This window comes from Puntigrus tetrazona, chromosome 4, assembly GCF_018831695.1.
Source record: "Puntigrus tetrazona isolate hp1 chromosome 4, ASM1883169v1, whole genome shotgun sequence".
NCBI classification, from domain to species: Eukaryota; Metazoa; Chordata; class Actinopteri; order Cypriniformes; family Cyprinidae; genus Puntigrus; species Puntigrus tetrazona.
The window spans coordinates 13,523,639-13,543,693 of NC_056702.1; the positions used below are offsets into that span (position 1 = coordinate 13,523,639).

At 37.6% G+C, this 20,055-nt stretch overlaps 2 protein-coding genes across 4 annotated transcripts in view; both read left to right on the top strand.

Moving 5' to 3' along the window:
• The first annotated feature begins 311 nt into the window (after window positions 1–311).
• On the top strand, window positions 312–7,105 carry LOC122342856 (bile acid-CoA:amino acid N-acyltransferase-like). The gene is made up of 12 exons (XM_043236995.1): window positions 312–385; window positions 444–515; window positions 1,809–2,011; window positions 3,304–3,403; window positions 3,501–3,691; window positions 3,818–3,981; window positions 4,260–4,379; window positions 4,465–4,547; window positions 5,340–5,430; window positions 5,542–5,622; window positions 6,725–6,866; window positions 6,974–7,105. The coding sequence occupies exons 1-12, from the start codon at window positions 312–314 to the stop codon at window positions 7,090–7,092; spliced, it is 1,440 nt and encodes a 479-aa protein (XP_043092930.1). The 3' UTR covers window positions 7,093–7,105.
• A 4,380-nt stretch (window positions 7,106–11,485) lies between these two features.
• The window catches only part of iqsec3a (IQ motif and Sec7 domain ArfGEF 3a), a 96,935-nt gene continuing 88,365 nt past the window's right edge, over window positions 11,486–20,055 (top strand). The window contains exon 1 of one of the 3 annotated variants that reach the window (XM_043237863.1): window positions 11,486–12,222. In XM_043237863.1, coding sequence (XP_043093798.1) covers window positions 11,720–12,222 — 503 coding nt within the window. In that variant the 5' untranslated portion in view covers window positions 11,486–11,719. The remainder of the gene's footprint in view (window positions 12,223–20,055) is intronic. The other 2 variants (XM_043237861.1, XM_043237862.1) reach the window with 2 other exon arrangements.

Here is a 20,055-nt window from a genome sequence, read left to right on the forward strand (position 1 = left end):
GGCTCCACTGCTACATATATACCACCTTGTATTGCACTCCTGTTAATGTTTATAAAAAACTAGAGACGGAAGAGTGAAAAGGACGGCAAAAAAAAGGGGGGGAAAGAGTATCTCAAGAAACAGACAGAGTATTGTTACAGTTTTCATACAGGTGAGAACGTGAGACATATCCACATCTTGGCTCTTTGTCTATAGCAATTCAATATTGGCATTTTTGTTTTTAAAGGCATAGTTTAAGACAAGAAAGCAGATCATTTAAAATTTTTACAGCCCAACATTTTTTATGTAACTGGTTATCTATTCACTATAGGATGTTGCCACATGTTACTTATCAAGTCACATTGCGTTTTGCGTTTGACCATGTGGTTGGTGTAACCAACTTAATGTGAGAGTGCATATTTGTTTGTCTCGCGGTGTGCTCTCATGTTTATGTATGTGAGCAGGGTGTTCTGCCAGCAAGGCACTATACATGTGGGCAATGCACCAGCGATGTTCCTCCCTGTTCTCACCTCAGGGTATTCAGGGTATTACATAAATATATAGCCCATCAAACTCTGTTCTAACTGAGTTATTGCCGTTTTCATTGCCTACACCTCCACAGCCATATAAAGTTATGTATTATTTCACTGCATCTGCGTTTTTAAATTCTAAACTTAGGTGTGTGGCACATTTGACAATATTGAAACAAATAAGCCGCGTGAACAGCTCGATTTCCTTAAGGTAAGCCATTTGACTCGTACAGTGATTTCTTGAGGATGAGTAACGATATAAAAATATTGTGATGGCCACATTTCTTTTTTGAAATGTTATATAGGTTTAAATGTTTAAAAATGGTTACATTAAAAATATAAAATGTTGCATTTATTGTAAATTCCACATTTATTTATATTCTTACCAGAGAGAGGATAAAGTGGTATTATAAATATGTTAAAGTACATAAATATTGTATTGAGAATAATTTAAGTTATTTTTTATTTAATTATGGTAACACTTTAGAATAGGAACCAATTTCAATTATCAACTTATTAGCTTATTAGCACACTTATTGTTAACATTTTGGCTGTTTATGAGTACTTTAAAGCACACATTCTGCATGACCACATTCTACAGCGCTAATTCTACCCAATACTTAAACTTAACAACTACCCTACTAATAATTAATAATTAGGAGTTTTATTGAGACAGAAGTTAGAGAGTTAATGGTTTATTAATACAATAACCCTATCATATATTGTAGTGACCAACTACTATATATGATAATTAATCAGTACAGTTGTTTCGTAAATGTTCTCCCTAGCTTTCCTGGCAGCAGTTGCAATGTTTCTTTGTAAAGTTTCTGACATTTCTCATATTTTTGCACAAGTACCCCTTTGATTCTCAGCAGGCAATATATATATAAGTTTTGATTTGTCTGATTGAATTACACGGACATTTTATGTGTGTAATCTAATAAGTATTGCAATGCTAAGTGGGGTGGATTATTGTTATTTGGCATTTTGAAGATTTGATTATTTAACTGTGAAATAGAGAATTGCATGTGTTGAAGATTTGAAATAAAGGTGCAAAGCTGTCACTTTTAGGACTAATAAGTATACTTTGAGTATTAATATACCTTTAAGGTACCAATATGGACTCTTTTTGGTATAAAAGTGTACCTTTTGAAAAGGTACCGCCCCAGTGACAGCTTTTGTACCTTTATTTCTGAGAGTTGGTCTGCAGATAGAATTTTTTCACAATAACAGACATTTGGACACTCAATTCTTTAAGGTAAATTTCATACGCTATTTTCACATGTATTTTCTCTACAGGTCTGCGAGCACTCAGATTAGGACATGTCCTTTGCTCTCTGTTCAGCCCAGAAGAGGACTGGTGGATGAGAAATTTCAGTTCGCAGTAACAAATTTAAAGCCAAATCAAAAAGTGACACTACACTCTCTGCATCAGTCAGATGACAGGGATTTCTGGGAGGCATTTGGACACTATGTCAGTGATGAACAAGGATCAGTGACAGGTGAGTAGTACAGTCTAATGCATGGTTTGATTCTGGCAGTTATGGGGTGCAAGTGGAGTGAGATAAAGAGATATTCTCTGGTCTTACTTTATTTTGATGGTCACTTTAATACATTCTGCTGACTATAAGTAATGTTGCACCTACGTATCTCCTGACTCATTACAGTGTTAGTAGACTGATAGGGTTAGAATAAGCTGACATGTTCTTGAAAAGTTACCTATAGTCAGTAGAACGTCTGCTGTGAGACCATCACAATAAAGAGTTAGCAGATATTAATTAGACAATGTGAGTTAGTTGATTTGTAGATGCAAAGTTATTTATAGTCAACAGAATGTTCAAAAGGGACCATCAAAATAAAGTGGTCAATCTCTGACCAGTTGATGAGCTTCCAGATTCTGTAAATTGACCAGTCTGCTATTGAAATGACAAGAGCTTGGTTGAGGAGCTGTGCGATGTGTTCTGACAAGAAAGATGATTTTCCAGCGTTCCATACTGTTTCATTTAGGATTAGACTTTCGGCCCCCAGTTAGATTACAAGAAGTTCCATCTTAACAAAATTATTGCTCCTTTACACAGCCTCAAATTCTCAGTCACGTCACACCACTCAATTTTTACGAAAACAGTTACCACTGGATGCCAGTCCTGTGGAAAAAAACAGTAGGAAGGAAATCTATGAAAATTAGCTAAGATGCTATTCCAACCAAGCGAAAGAATGTTAAAGTGTATTTATATACATCTCAGATACAACTGTGGTAAAAGGGTATGAGATGCATTATGTGTATGTTTGGCTAAAGAGATTTGTCTTTAATCTTTAAACAGAGATCCTGTATCCAAAACCTAAACATTAACAGGAAGGCTACTCCATATGGAGCCAAATGTTAAGAAGTCGACTCCTTTAGTGGACTTTGACATCCTAGGAACTAGGCAGGATGGATTGTAGCGTGATAGAAGCCTGATAAAGTGTTGAATGCAGCACTAAATGCAAATAAAACTCGCAATGTGTGCCTTGGTTTTGGAAAGAGCACAGTTGAGCAGACACAACTCTTTCAAAATTTTTTTTACATAAACAGAATATTTGAAATGTGCCAGTTCACTAGAATCTCTTTGTGGTTTCTTAATAAGAGGCTTAAGAGGCAGAGGCATTTTAATATCAGTTTCAGGGAAGATACACATCCGCTGCTCATGTAGCTGGGTTTATAAGAAGCTGCTGCTTTAATGATAATCAGAAATCAACTAAAACTTTACAATTTGAAAGTACATGTCGTGTATATATGCTGTCACATGTTATTTAGGGTTCAAAGATGAAAGTTTGGGAGGCACTTATGAAGGCATAGAGCCATTGGGGTTAGTGTGGAGCATGAGACCCATACCAGGAAGTCGACATGGACTCAGGTAGCTTTAAAAATGTGATGGTGTGTTTATTCAGGTTTCGTTTATATGTGAGGAGTTGTAAATCCAGAAGTCACCTAACTACTGGCCTTTACACCAGGTTACGTAAGAAGGACATTTTCAGACCAATGGAAGTTCACATTTCAGTATACAGTGGGCATCTATCTCAAGGCTTTAGCCAGCAAGCACCCTTGGCAACCAGTGTCACTGAGCGCTGGTACTTCGCTCCAGGTGTGAAGAGGGTGAACATCAGGGAGAATAACGTACGAGGAACATTATTCCTACCTCCAGGTACAAATGTCCGAATTATATTTAGTAGGGGGTTGATTTCTATTCAATTTTGTGCCACAGAAGAATAGAAGACATTTACAAGATTAAGAATTTTGTGTCTTATAAATGACTTGTCATGTGTTTTAGGCCCTGGGCCATTTCCAGGTGTGTTGGACCTTTGGGGAGCTAGTGAAAGTTTGGTGGAGTACCGTTCTTCTCTGCTTGCATCTCACGGCTTCGCATCTATGGCGCTTGAGTACCTCGCTCCAAACAATATGAAGACGGAAGACACTGACGCTTCGTACTTTGAGGCAATTCAGAACTTTTGGTTTAATTATGCACCAAAATGACATGACATTTGACGTGATTTGGCATTGTAATTATCTGCCTGTTCTAGAAGAACGAATGCTTAAAAACTAAAATAATTAAGTTAAAACCCTGTCTCTCAGCTGTAGTAAAATGTTCCCTGTTCAACATACATTTGGAGAACTTTGTGCCAAAGACTATGAAATACCTAAGACATGTCACTCTTATAGTTTTGAATGGGAATGTAGAAAAATGTTTATGCATACATGCATGTGTCTTGTAGAAAGCCTACCAGATCCTAGAGAATCATCCAATGGTACAGAAAGACAATTTGGCTGTTCTTGGGCTGTGTTTGGGAAGCGCCATCACACTCAATATGGTGTCCTACTCCAAAGTCGTTAAGGTTAGCTTGGCACATGTAAACACATTTTAAATGCAGATGATTTGTATTGCGTTCCATGTTTTGGTGTGTCTTTTGTGTTGTGCAGCCCCAGTGTTGTGTGTGCATTAGCGGAAGTCATCTGATGCCTCTTGATAACTCCCTCTCTGAACTCTTTGAGGAGCTAAAAAAGTAAGACACCACGAGGATGAATAAAGTCCCCAAAAATGTTCTGCCATTATAAGTGTTTAGCAGTTATCGTAATTTTCATTACGCACAATGACCCCACAATCACAATCACTATTTATTTATTTAAATAAATGAGTTTTTTTTCTCAGCAAGTGTTAAATTGTACAGCTCTAAATTATTTAATTGTATAATAAAGACTTCTATAGTTAGAAAACATCTCAGCTCGCAGTTCATTTTAGCTTTTTTGTAATTGTATTTATCCCAAAAAAGTATGACAGGTTCCTAAAGAACAAGACAAAACAACCAACCAACCAAAAACTGTTTCCACCGTTCATAATACATCAGCAAATTAGAAATATTTTTGTAGGGTCATGCAGTGAAGATTAGAGTAATGATGTGGAAAATTCAGATTTTTAAAATGCCTGATAGGTAAATAGGTTGAGATATAGAATATATTCAGATTTTCATTTCATATAGTGAAAATTTATAAATTTACGTTCTAATTTACAATTATATAGAGTAATATCTATATAGTCACAATTTATCTTTATAGAGGATTACAACTATATTTTATAGCATGTTGTAAGAAAAAGTAATGTTTTACTTTTTCTATAATAAGTTATCAAGTGCAATGGCATTCATAAATTAAGTGTGACTCAAGTGTCAAAATACAGTATATCATAAGTACATGATAATACAAGAAGATTTGTGTTCTCGCTGTTAAACGACTTTAATGCTGAGCATTGTGAATATTTTACTAATGGTAAAAAAAATAAAAATAAATGATAATTCCAGACATGCAGATAAGCAACGTGTGAATGAGGACAACCAGGTCATCTACAAATATGTCATCTCAACGCTTCACTGTCAAAGTATCAAAGTTGATGTGAGTATAAAGTATATATATCATAATGAATTTGTTATTATGTTTTTTTTTCAATCTATATTTAAACATTTTTTTTCCTGTAATGCCGGCCTTCTCTTAAAACGCACACAGGTTGGGAGAATAAAGTGTCCTCTTCTGCTGGTGAATGGTGATGATGATCAGGCAGTTCCTGTATTGGAGTCCGCTGAAGATGTGAGTTACTTATTTTTTAGTTTTGTCGCTTTAAGCTTGCTGCTAAACATTTTAAGGGGTTCTGGCAATTGAAGAGAGCTAGGCAAATGGATGCTAAAAAAATAAAAAGCAATACAAAAATGTGCAGAGGCTACTTACATTGTCACACACATGGACTCCGAGGTATTATTCCTTTGTGTATGACTGCAACGCACCACATGTCATCTCTATCCGAGGCATTCAAACGTATTTATACCATGCAGAAAACATTGGTATAAAACAAATGAGGCGATTACATGTGTTTTAAACTCTTGTTTTTGTCTTTCACAGAAGTGCAGTAATGTGTGTTTTACTGTAGAGATGTACAGAATATTACTCAGAATGCACTGAAAATCTACAAAAGCACATACTTTACAAAACTTGAGAAACAATAATAATACCTTGAAACCAGATATGATTTTGCTAGCTTTGAATAGTATGCTCTCTGATCATCCAATCAAAGGTCGAGAAACGCTGACAAAGCCTGCGAGATGGCTCTGAGGCTGCCAACTCCAAATCTGATTGGTTAATCCAATTTCTTCACTGCCATTGATATTAAAGTACTGCGCTGCTGATTCTGAAGGCAGAAGTCTTTGACCCCTGGCAACACGACTGCTAAAATACGATTGGATAAAAGCTCTGCTACTACTGGAAGCAGCGCAATCAAGAGAAAAACTATGAAATTAAAAGAACAGATTAGTGGAGATCATTTAATACACATTCATGGACTAATAAAGTAAAACTAAGTAAAGAATAAATTCATCTTTGATAGGAAAACTAATAGTTTGGCTTTGTTTTACACCTGCTAGGCATTATATGCCATTGACTGGGAAACGTTTTAAATTTCCGGTAAAAAACGGTAAAAAAACGCCCGTTAGCATTGCATTTGGGATGATACTAGATACGATTTAGTGCTTAGTGCATACTTGCATAGCACATTTGGGACAGCCTTTGTTTTATACATTTATTTAAACTACAATTAAAAAAAAAACCAGTTTAGACTGGCAACTAGCTCCTGCACAGGAGCTTAAACTTAAATGATCAGGGATGATTTGAATATCGACTATTAACCATTTAAATTCAGATGGAGATGATGATGGAGAAAGCAGGAAATCGACACTTGCTGGAAGTCCTGACGTATCCCGACGCGGGTCATCTGATCGAACCTCCGTACTCTCCTCACTTCAGAGCAACTAACTTCAAACTGCAGCGGACGAAGGAGAGAGGTATGAACGCATGATCTGCCGTCTCGTTGATTATAAGCTCACGGTGTCATTTACTGTATTACGTTCACACCTTATTTGCGATATGCGTGTCATTATCGTTGCTGCAGTTGTCATGCTGTGGGGTGGAAAAACCAAACCGCACGCGCACGCTCAAGAGGACTCATGGGAGAAGATACTGTCATTTCTGTGGCAGCACCTGTCAGCGCCAGTGACTTCATCCATTTAAAAGTAATCATCTGGGTTGTTTTTAAGAAGCTTTGTTGGTAGCCATAGAGTTTTCACTTTCAACATTTTGTTGAGAGATGCATTTAAAGGTTTTACTTCCTAGTTTAGTTTCACTTCTTCCAGTCGATGAACGAACAGCAGAAAGTAAGTTCAATTGCTTATGTTTATGTATCCACATCACTAAATACTTTTTTTTATTTAGCTTCGACAAGTAATCATTAAAAAACAATAATAAAATTGAATGATCTATTAATGGATTACGTTTGAAGCCAGGATGTACTGTGACACGTTTCTGTTTTATTTATTTATTTATACAGTAATTGTGTTAAATCAATATTATCTAAGGTATGAATTGTCTTTATGTCACAATAACGGTGATTTCATATGTTTGGGGCGTTTATGCAACTCCTGTTAGCTGCATTTTTATTATACTTTAACCTTATCAAAATAAACCGACTCCAGTTTGATTGAGATTAATTGGAATTTTTATTAAAAAAAAATATAATTTTGCAAATTAACTCTTCAATTCTATCCCTGTCTGTGCTTTGTTCCCTTTAGTATATTTTTGCAATTATTAATTTGAATTATTTATGTTTGTGTGTGTTCAGCTAAATAAAGACCAATTATCCCATTATTTTAATAAATAATTTAATAAAGATAAAATGTTGTTTATGTTGTGCCCATGGTTTTACTTTTTACTTATCATGGTTTTACTTATCATACTGTAATCAGTCTGTCTAGCTTGCTGAATTAAAATAAGTATATAAAACTCATACAATAGATTTGAATAATGTACCTTTCTTTATGTATTCATTTAATGTACTTAGGACTTACATTGAAAACTAACAAACTCTGTTTCTCCGTTTTTAACAACTTCACCTGTCTGAAATTCCCAGACACTTCATAGGTCATGAGTTCATTACATAAGGTTTAAATTATGAAATTATATCGAATAGTGTGGCAGTGTTGCCCCGAACGGATATGTACGTTCTCATTCCCCGGTTCGTGACATATAGAGCGCTTGGTCCAGATGATGTCCAGAAACCAGAAACGATGTGCATATGTGTGCATGTACAGGACATACGTTGTATTTCGGGAGAATTTGACCGTAATGGTCTGTAATCGAGACGGTAACCCAACAGGTGGATCCACACGTCGACGTGAGCCAATTATTGAGAGAGAGAGAAAGAGAAAGAAAGAGAGACAGCGCATTTAACCCTTGTCAGAGATAGTTATAGCAAAAGCATCCCAAAACGCTCTTGTTGTATGAAATGTTACATAATGTTACAATTGAAACCATATGATATCTGTGAGAAACAGAATATAACTTAAGGTTTCAATTGTTCCAATCGCTCCATTAACAGTCGGATCTCATTCAGAAGATATACATGAATATGAATCCTTCTGGAAGACTTTTCAGCTGGTAATATGTTTGCGATTTAAACGGTACAGCCGGAGATCGGATCCGTCCTCACACGAATCAATTGTTTGGCCTAGAAGACTGGAAATGTTTGTAATGTTTCCGAATAAACCGTGACTATAGCTGCCTTTTACGATGACAAGCGGTTATCTTTAGGGCTTCTACGAAGCAATGGAGCACAAGGCGTACCCAGTCTGTTCAAAATTTGATGCTGAATTATCATTAGCATTCTATTCAGCAGTTCACTTTCTGCTCATAGTTTTTTTTTTTGGTTTTTTTGAGCAACATCAATTATTGAAGCCAAAGCGTACTTTAAATGGCCATTGCCTGAGAGCGGGCATAACTTAATCACAGCTCAATTTAGACAGAATGTGTCATGTCCAGTTAGACGCGCTATTCACCGGTAGCACTGCAAAAAGCATTTTTGGCCCAACATGCTCAAAAATGATATTCTGTTGGCCCGGACGACTCCGTAATTTCTCTTTATGAGCCTAGAGTGATCACATGGAGAAACTGTCTGGCTGGTCTTCCCTTTGCTGTGAGTTTCAAGGTCGGTGAGCATCTATGATTCAGCTCTCTTGGATGTCAGTCAGCATTTGCTATTATTTCTAGAGATCCGACATGGAAAAGCGTTCTGTTTCAAGATATTTATAAATGCTTTCCATAAAGAAGAGTAAAGGACATGTTAGGGCGCCAAACAGGGCCTGAAAGTTGGTGCTTAACCTTCATAAAATCATCTTTTGAGATGTTGATCAGGAGATCAATGTCAATATAACACGACTTGCATTGTTAGTAGTTTTGTATTTTTTTTTTAGCAATCCTGTTACTATAATTTGGGACAAATATCAAAATCATATACCGTTAAAACGGCAGCATGCGTAACGGGGTTGAAAATGCAGCCTATGCTTATGTATCCCAAGACGCAAGTTAAATTTAGGGATTAATAACTGTAGTGGGTCATGACAGTTTCAAATGAATGCCGTGGAGCGGTGCTTTTACAACAGATGAAACAGAAACTCGCTTTGAAGTCAAAATAATTAGAAACTTATTAAGTTCCAAAATTCATCTGGCCTCATTTTTATAGTGCTTTTCAGCCATATAGCAATCGTTTTTATCGTGGGTTAGTCCCGGCTGAGCCAGGACACGTTTCTGGGGGGGGGGGAATGGTGAAATACATCAAAAAAAAAAAGCATTGTAGCAATTGGTGACAATGATTAACTTCTAAAAGTCTTATCGTGTAGTGTAGCTCAGAGTAATATATTTAGCGACATGTAATACGAACGCATATGCTACAACGATAAGCTCACGGAGCGTGTGCAATGTCGTTCACACTGATAATATGATGATTCATGAAGCAGAACCTCATAATCAAACAGCAGCTGGTGGAGACAGTGACTCAGATTTAAGCTCTGGAACAAAGCAGGAATTTGGTGGACAGTCTCTGACTCAGATTTTTAAGCTGTTAAAAGGAGAGAGAAGATAAACAGACTATTCTATATAATAATAATAATAATAATAATAATAATTATTATTATTATTATTATTTTATTATTATTATTATTATTATTTTTTTTATTATTTTTATTATTATATTTTTTTAATTGTGAAAGTATTCATTTAGACTGTTTTTTTACTTTGATGTCAAATTGTCATGACTGAACGGTCTGAGGCGTGCGGATCCATGTGCAGGCTTTTATTAAACGAAGGCATGGTCATAGCAGGCAGGCGTCAAACAGGGCAAACAGATATATGGGAGGCGAGGCAATAACAAAATCCAGAGACAGGCGGAGGTCAGGTCAGGCGGCAAACGATCAGAGAATCAGAAAACAGACAGGGTCAAAACCAGGGAAACCAGAAACAATAATCCACGAACGATATAACTATGAAACAGGCGAAACAATGCAACCTGCAGGTGAGTGGCTTGCTGCAGTCTTTATAGTCCAGGAACAGGAAGTTGTCGCAGAGGGAGTGGATGCAGATCACCCAGAGGTCAGGGCTCCCTCTGCTGGCTTGGTGACACAAATAATACAAAAAAAAAAAAAAAAAATATATATACATTTAAATATATATTTGTAAACCATTATGTTTTAATAATAATATACCGTACTTTACAATAAAGACACTTATTTTGATGCATTGACTAACATAATATTAGCTATTGCATTTAAAGGTAATATATTTAAACGTACTAAATTGCAACTATATCACTTGCATTCGTAATTAGAAATATATTTCAGTACACACCGGTTTAATTAGAAATTACATTCAACTATATTTCTACGCATTAATCAAATAATTTAAGGACAGGTAAGGAATTCATGAATTAGCAAATAGAGTACAGACTAGATGTACTTATTGGAAACTTGCCGGAATTAAATGTGTATTTAAAAAACAATTTGGTGAATTTTTGAGACTTTAGAGCCATCTAGAGTTAAGTGAGGGAAATTCACTAATTCGCAAAAACGTTATAATAATTGCAACAGCCAATCACTGGGCATAGATTTTTGCAAAAAAAAAAAAAAAAAAAAAAAAAAAAATCTAAAAATAGATAAATACAAAAATAATGTTTAATGGTAAACATGTTGTATAGTCATGGGCTGTCAGTTTATTTAATAATAATAATAATAATAATAATAATAATAATAATAATAATAATAATAATGTTTAATTCAGAAAGTATCTAGTCTTCTTTCTAGCATATAAAAGAAACAAAACAAATTGTCTTACTAGAAGCTATCATTCACAATGATTTTGAAACTGGTAGATACCATGATTTAGGTAAGTGCCTATACCTTCTTTTTCGCTTCAGAAATATAATGTGTTTCCTCAAAAAATACTTTAGAAGTGTACTTCTCTTTCACAAGGGTATATTAAGGTAAATACGATGGGGACTTGAAAATGACTGCACGGGATGCAAGGCAGGTGTAAAACTTTTAATGTGTAAAAAAAAAAGAAAAAAAAAACTTTTTTAGTGCTTCTTTAAATTGATGTCACTATTGGAAAGTGTGTACTGCATGCAAACACACTTCTCTGTGATTGGTCAGGGCGTTGACATCATCACCCTCTGTAGCTCCTCCCCCAGTCTCCCCTGCATCAGGACCATCACTCGCATCCTTAGAGCATCAGCACGCCACAGAGCATTCTCTGCGTCCAGAAGACTCCCACTCCATCCTGATACAGCAGGCTTTGCAGCTTTGAGATTACAGTAATGGAGAGCTTGCTGGATAACCCAATGAAAGCCGTGCTTTACCTAAAAGAACTGACCACCATTGTGCAAAACCAGCAAAGTCTGATTCAAACCCAGCGGCAGCGCATCGACGAGCTGGAGAGGAAGGTTGAGGATCTGATCGGCGAGAACCGTCAGCTGAGAGATCCGCATCAGTATCACCACCATCATCCGCACCACCACCACCACCCATCCCCGCGGACCAGCAGCCCTCAGCCGGCCGCTCACCCGCACCAGCATCCGGCGACTCACGGTCAGAGCCAGCCGCAGCAGCATCCGTCCAAACAGCCGCAGCATCCCCCGGCGGCTCCCATCCATCACCCGCAGCATCTGCAGCTCGTACCTACGTCCCCACCGACTCTCAAAGCGACCCAGTCCAGCCCGGAGTCCGCGGAGGACGAGAAGAGGAGCCCGTCTTGCAAGTCCCTGGTTCCGCAGACTCCTTCGACGTTGTGCCGGTCCGTCGGACTCGCGAGGAAACCGGAGTGAGTAAAAAAATCACACCGAGAAACGAGCGGTTTGTGAAACGCTCAGCCGGCTGATCATGCGGTATTTGCACGCTTTCGGAAATCGCTACATTACTGCGTCTGTAAGGCGGAAAAGCGCAACGATAACGATTTTAAAGGTGCATCGGTAACGATAAAGTCTAATGGATATTATCTAACTATTCTACAACTTACAATATTCGCATTTTCACGCATTTGTTACTAGCAATGATGTGAAAGCACCTTTCGGACAACTCTAATGTGCTACATATAGTAATATCAGAAAAACAAACAAACAATATGCAAATATTTTTAACACAGGGTTTCTAATACACGTATATTGTATTACGGTGTATTGATATCATGGCCTTATGGCACCGTAAATACCTTTATAAAGCATTAAATATAGAATATATGTGTACGTGTACATGCTAAAACAAAACAAAGCAAAAAACTAACTGTTTAAATGTTTTTTCGCATTACCTGTAGTCATGGGGAGGTGTGTGTGTGTGTGTGTGTGTGTGTGTGTGTGTGTGTGTGTGTGTGTATTCGGATTCCACCACATGAAGCATTAGCAACAGCTATGCCTGTACCTAAGTGTGCAGAGCTCCTATTGTGATTTCATGCACGTATAAATCTATTCAAACATTCTGTCAGTCACGATTTTAATGAATTTATAGAACTCCAAGATCACCAAGAAGATAAAAAAAAATACAACTGTAATGAAACTGCATCATTTCAAAACCACTGTAGCGGTGCTATTTTGCAATACAGGTAGGGATCTCCCGTTTTCATTATTATTAAGTGCTCATGTGCAATTACAGGGCAAGAGGGTCACTTCAATGCACCTTAGAACAAAGGCATGGAGATCTTTTATTTGGTTTGATTGCTCCACACAAGCTTCTGCAGAATAATGAATATTAATGATACGGACAATCAACTGGACGTGAGTGTACTCTATAGATTTTCTGGGTCTTTTAACGCGCCGACTGGCTTTCGCTAACCCAACTCGCGGAAAACCAACTCACGCTGATTGCCTCAGCAAATCCTCTTTAATATCAAAGGCTTATTTTAGGGCTCTTTCTACGAATCTGCCGAACAAATAATATCCGGCTTCATCCTGCTATGATGTTGTGGTGTAACTGGGCCGATGACACTTACAATCTGAAATAGTGAGATAGTAAAATAATTGTCTCTAGGTATTAACTCGCAACCTGATTAAGATAAAATCTAGGACAACAATGAGGTGAATACTGTAGAAAGTTATTAAAGCAAATCAGTTGAGTAATAAGAGATATTAAAGGGATATTTTGCGTTCAGTGTGAGTTTAGTGGACGGCATAATGTTGATTATTTATGCTTAGTTTCTTAAAGCATTTTAACATGTACATGTACACATGTAAACGATACTGTAAACTATACATTCTGGTGTTTGCGTCACATTGTCGGTTTCATAATAATGTTTCGTTTTTGACTAGTAAAAATGCATGGTAGCTCACCTGGTAAGGCATCGCATTTGTGGAGGCTTTGGGCGTGAGTCCTGTGTAACAAAATTTGTGATTAATGAGATTTTGTAAGCACTATCCCTTCGGTTTAGGGAATGGTTTAGTGTCCGCGGTTTGTTGTTTTTAAATGCAATAACTTTTTTAGGACATTTAAATTGCACAGATGTCTGTGCTGTTTTGCCAGATGTTATTATTTAGTTAGATGGATATGATTTTTGTCTCTTCAGACATTTTAAAAGTGAAAACTGATTGCAGTTTTTAAGAGGAGTTTATGCTAATGTCCGCTATACACTCTTACAAAAAGGTACAAAATCAAAGGTGCTTAAAAGGTTCTTCACAGTGATGCTGTAGTTTGTTTTGGTTTAAAAAATAATCATTCGATCGAAGGTTATTTAAAGGACCATTTCTTTCTTTCCTTTTCATAATCCATAGAACCTTCTTTTGCCACAAACAACATTTTGTGAAACAGTAAGGGTTCTGCAGATGTTAAAGGTTCTTCATGCAGCCATTTAGAAGAAGAAGGTTCTTTAATAAAAGCTTCATCGTAGTTTAAGCAGCACACATGCTTGCGTTGCATTATGAATTAGACACATCAGATATGATTTGAATTTATCTTTATTTCTGATGTGAGGCTTTATCTCCTTAAAGCCATTCACTTAAGAAGGATATGGTAAAAATTTACATATACCAGATGACACGGTGAGTCACAGCAGCTGGGATCCGAAAGGGCACAGGTCAGATGAACCTGTGTGCTGCGGAATTAATGTGCAGCCTAAGATTAATGGCAGTCATAAATCACACTCGAAGGTTAAAATAGAAGGATTAAATAAATAAGCCACAGGGAATGTCGGTTATACTGGGTGCTTCCAAGGAATTGACTTTTGTGTTTGTGTATGCGCGTGTGTGTATCTCATACATCTACGTATCCAACAGCAACATGTACGCACTTTTTATTAGATGATGAAAATAGTCCTCGATTTTAAGTATTACAGACATTTGGAAGAACAAAACCTTTAAAAATCTCAGGGAGAGTCTAGTGCAATCGCTAGGAAGTTGTGATTTTCACGCACCACACACTGAATGACAGATGACATGATTCAGAAGAACGCAAAATGTCTGAATGCATGTCAAAAAACAAGACAGCACAAAAGTTCTTTTCCATGTTTTCACTAGCTAATTCTATAAGGCAGTACTCTTTATGTTCATATGCATGTAGTTGTAGTTTTTTTGGTTTTATCGTATTGGTTGTAGTATTACGTAATAGAGGCGTTTAGACAACTTGGATTAGATGAGTACTTAATTTGAATAATGCATATGCTAATTGTTAGTTGAGGCCTACATATCTGTAGGCCAATATTTTCCATTCAGCAGCTTAATATATTTCTCAGCTGATGTCACAGACCTCAAAGCACACACACACACTCAGGTTTGAACGCCATCTGTTGTATTTGGCATCTGTGCTGGCTGAAATATCCAGAAACACAGAATGATTGGAATGCTAAGAATATGTTGTTAAGCAGCATCTACAAATACACCACAAAACCACAGATTTTTATACAGTACCATGAAATTTCATCTAAAATCAGTAACTGTTCTCAATGGACGACTCTCCTTGTGTCACAAATGTATCATTTATACATCTGTCTTTTGCTGTGCAACCAAAATTAACATTTGACAAACCCACTTGACCCACTTTTTTCTTCTTTGATATGTTTCCTTTGTGAAAAAGATCCCACTTCCACACACACACACACACAATATAAAAAAGAATACTTATTACAGAAATAATATACTTTGAAACAATATACTTGTCCCGTATATCAAACAAGACTGGAAGTGAACTCAGCAGTAGTGCTTTTATTAAAAACAATAGATGATAACAACAGAAGAATGGTAAGTATTGATGCAGCAGTTGTAAATAAGCAGTGATGATATTTGAGGAGAATAACAGTAAACCGGAGTAAACCGGCCCATGATAGTTGAGCAGTTGTACAGGAAGATTGTCAGTTCAGATGGCTGTGAGATGAGTCCCATACCCTCTCACACTGCTCCAACCAGGGTTCACAGCTGGAAAATCACTTGTCTGGGACGTACTTAGCTATCAGTAAGTGAAAGGGTTTGCTACTTTCCAGGATGACCCGAGCCCATTGAGTCTATAAGCTATAAGCTATAGGTAGCATCATCAATTCTGGTGCTCTTCGAATCAGCCCTACAATTAGGGAACTTGTAAGGATGGATTTAAGCTCAATGGGTTGTATGGGAGGAACATGGATTCCTGAGTGTCTGCCTTGGTATTCTTGGACCCTGGAGGGTTGGTGACATGGAAGTTGAACAGTGTAAAGAGCAGGGTCCACTGGGCATGGCTAGTGTTTAAGCACTGGACCTCAGATATTTGAGATTGCGTTGATCAGTGATGACTCCAAAAGGATAATGCCAGTGGCACCACTTCTTCAGTGCCATCTTGATAGTCAATAACTCCTGATTGCTAAAAATTCTGCTCAGCCAGGGGAAATTTCCTGGCGAAGGAGGCACATGGATTAGGTTTGGCAGGTTCACCCTCTCACTGAAAATATACCACCCCAACACCTGTGGTAGATGCATCAACTACAAAAGTCTGCTCAGGGTCAGGATTAATGCAAATGGGTGCAGTGGTGAAGCAAGATTTGAGGAGTTGAAAGGCAGTATTGGGCGCTCCAGGGCAGAGACTTGGGATTGGATTTTATTAATGAAGTGAGAGTATAGTACTGTAATTGTAAAACAATGGAAATGTGCAAATCCTAGAAGAAAGGTCTTTATGGTGGGTTGTGTTGTAAACAGGACTGAACAGCTTGAATCTTCCCCATGTGCATTTGAATTCCCACTTGGCTGTTAATATATCTGAGGAAGTGTGTGCATGGCAGGTACAACTCGCATTTTTGCAACAAGCTGTTGCTCTTTCAGCTGTGAGAGAGTGAGAGTAAAATGGTGACGATGATCAGTTCCTGGTTCCAAGAGTAGATCAGAATGCTGTTGGCTGAATAAGATACTGATGACAAACCAATGGAGATTCTCCTGGAACACCTCAGTCATGAAGTTCTGAGGGCACTGTCTAGCCCATACAGCATCACCTAGTATTTATATGACAAAGGTCCACCTTCAGCTTTGAGAATACTTTTGGCCTGTGAAATTGTTCCAAGCAGGTGCCAGGGGAAGAGGATTCCAGAGCTTAGCACAAAATTCAATTAAAGAATTAAAGTATTCCTTGGCACTTGCATGTTGTTAAAAAAGTTTGGCCTGACATAGCCTTCTTGACACACAATCATTACCAACATAAGCATTTTTTAATCTGTCATTAGTGGAAGTCATTATGGTTTCACTTTATTTAAATGGTCACTTTAACACATTTTGTTGACTTTAAACAAAGTTGCACCTACATATCTCCTTACTCTCACTATAGTGTTAATAGAGTATTAGTATACTGGTAGGGTTAGGGTTCTTGAGAGGCCAATTGTAGTTAGTAGAATGTCTGTTAGGAGGTCATCACAATAAAGAGTTAGCAGAAATGAATGAGACAGTCAAATATACTCTAATGAAATTTAGTTAGCATTTAGGTGCAAAGTTACTTACTGTCACCAGAATGTTCAAAAGGGACCATCAAAATGGTTACCATCAAAACCACCAATACCAGCAAAGTGTTACTATAACTATGACCAACCAACTCTTACTAGCCAAACTTTATATACCTTCTCATATAAAAAGAGAGAAAGAAATAAAAAGGTATTAATAAAAGTATTAAAGAAATTATTAATGTTGAGAGCTAAATAATATGTACAGGGATCCATCATTCTTAGGTATGAAGAAGAAACTGGAAGCAACACGGGGGAGGCGAGTGATGGATGTATCCCTATTTTGAAGCTTCATCCATGTAGTCCTCCATGGCTATCTGGTCTGGTAATGACAGGGCAGAGACCAGTATTCTGGCAGGGGCAGACGTGACAAACGATTGCATGCATGGAATGTGATACGGGGAGGCCTTTTGTACACTGAAGATGTTGATGTATGGATAATATAAAACAGAGACTTCTACCTGATTCTCAGCATGTGGACAACAGTTGTAGCATTGATTTAGAAGGGTTAGTTTTCTGCAGAAGATTTTTGAGGATGATGCTAAGACAGATATAAACAGCTTTGGAAACATTGTTCACCCAATTCAAGGATCTCTCAAGTAACCCAAAACAACTGAGGTGAATGCTGTTGAACCCAAGGATTTCCCAGGATGGCATCAGCAGTAAAGAACTCCAGTACCAGAAAAGAGATATTTTCCTGATGGGTACAGTCTAGATTAAGTTGGAATGTGACTGTACAGTGGTGTTGAAGATGACGTCTCCAGTCACTTATGAATCATGGAGAGCCGTAACTCTACCAAGACAGAATTAGGAATCAATACTTAAGTATGTAATGGTGAATATATCTTAGAAAGTGGTTGAATGATGACGACAACAACAAGATGTTAAATGAGGATGACAGTGATGTGACACTTTGTGATGACATGGCCATGTGTTGTTGTCATTCACGTGGGAAAAGGGGAGGATAGAAGGGCGCTATTGTTAATACTTCATGACTGCAGTCGATGACCCACCCAGATGGAGAGCTGAATGTAGTTCTCCAGTCCCATCTGGTTGTCATATGCTGAGAAACACAGCCAGAGGGATGGTCCAAGGCCCTGCCTGTTAGCCATGGTCATAGCTGAACTGAGTATTCGATGACGGATTTATTTCCTTGATGAAGACAGTTTTTCATTAAACTTTGCTTTGCTGGCCAGAATATCAAAACAACTTTACAGAAGTGTGTGAGGAATACATCCGTTGACTGAAATGCGTAACTGGGCTAATTCCACAAAGAATTGACCCACTGCAGGTCCTGTCCAGTGAGTAGTGAGATGATGTAGGTGATATTTTGTGTCTCTGTCAGTGGAGACCTACCATGGATGCATCTTCATGACTAGAGAACAAGTAAAAACAAGAAAGAAAAAACCCCTCTGCAATCCTCTGTTGCACGACAGTAGGATATTGGATTGACCATGGCACTTAGCAGAGCAGGTAGTAAAAAAGGACAGAGGAGCTTGTGTATCAGTGCTGGTGTCTGGTGCTCTGGAGCATGGTTGTAAAGCTTGATGATAATTGTTTGTAAGCTTCTCAGTGGGATTCAGTACTGATATGGATGATGGTGTACTGTGTGAAGGCCCATTGATTCCATGATGTTTGTCTGAAACGCGAAAGCTGATAATAGGGTGAGAACGATAGGTCTTCCAACGATGAAGGAGAGTCAGGTAAGTCTAAGTAGGTAAGTAAAGTGTCAATGACACTATACACAAGTGGTTCAGGCAATAAGTGAGCATTTGGCATGAGTGTTTATAATTTCTTTAATTACGGTAATGATAAGTGAGAAGTGTGGTTGAACAGTACTTGGATAAGAGTAAGGGTAACCAACCTGTCCTCCAACCAATACTCCCTTGTAGGTTGTTTGTCCAAATCCCTGAAATACAACCCACCAGAGTGTATACTACAATTGCGACTCTATCGGCAACAGGAGTTTAACAGGCTGGTAACACACTGAGTTATGTAATGTATGTAATGAGCTATGTAATCATGTGATCATGCAATCATGAATTCGATTCCTGTACGAATTACAGTGAGATCAGTGTAAAAAGTCCACATATTGCATTTAAATATACAGTACATGCATTTTGGTAATGCCAGATATACGTAATTTAATGACGACAGTTTTAACATGACACTGTTATTATTTTTAAGCCAGCTAGAGCGCTCTTGGCTTTAAAACGTAAATATGGGTTGTAATAAGGAGCTTACACAAATGACCTATAGGGTCGTATTTTGTTGAAGAACAGGCTAAAAAAAATTTAATTTTGTGAAAGTACAGTTATTTTTTGTCATGTTTAAAGTCTTAAGTACTAGATAGATGGTCATTATTTTTGACATTTTGTTCAGTGTCACTAGTGGGGCAGAAATTACAGTCCACCTAAAAGTTTATAAAGGTTAAAAAAAGCACTGTCAGTTCCAGATTCTTCTCACTGAATATTTCAAGATGTCCTCAAAGTTTGTTCTCTTCTCCTTATGAGTGGCATCAGCTCTGAAAGCTGCACTTGAATCAACTCCAGACAGGTTCTTGTCTTCACTTTCTTCCAGGGACACAGGGTCACAAGTCCGCTTTGGAGTTTGTCTCAAATAAGGACAACTTTTTTTTTCTAATTTGGCTGTACTGCTGAGAACACATGTCCCTGCAGGGAGGGAGGAAAGGTTTCTACTTGAAATGGGATTGATGTGATGGAA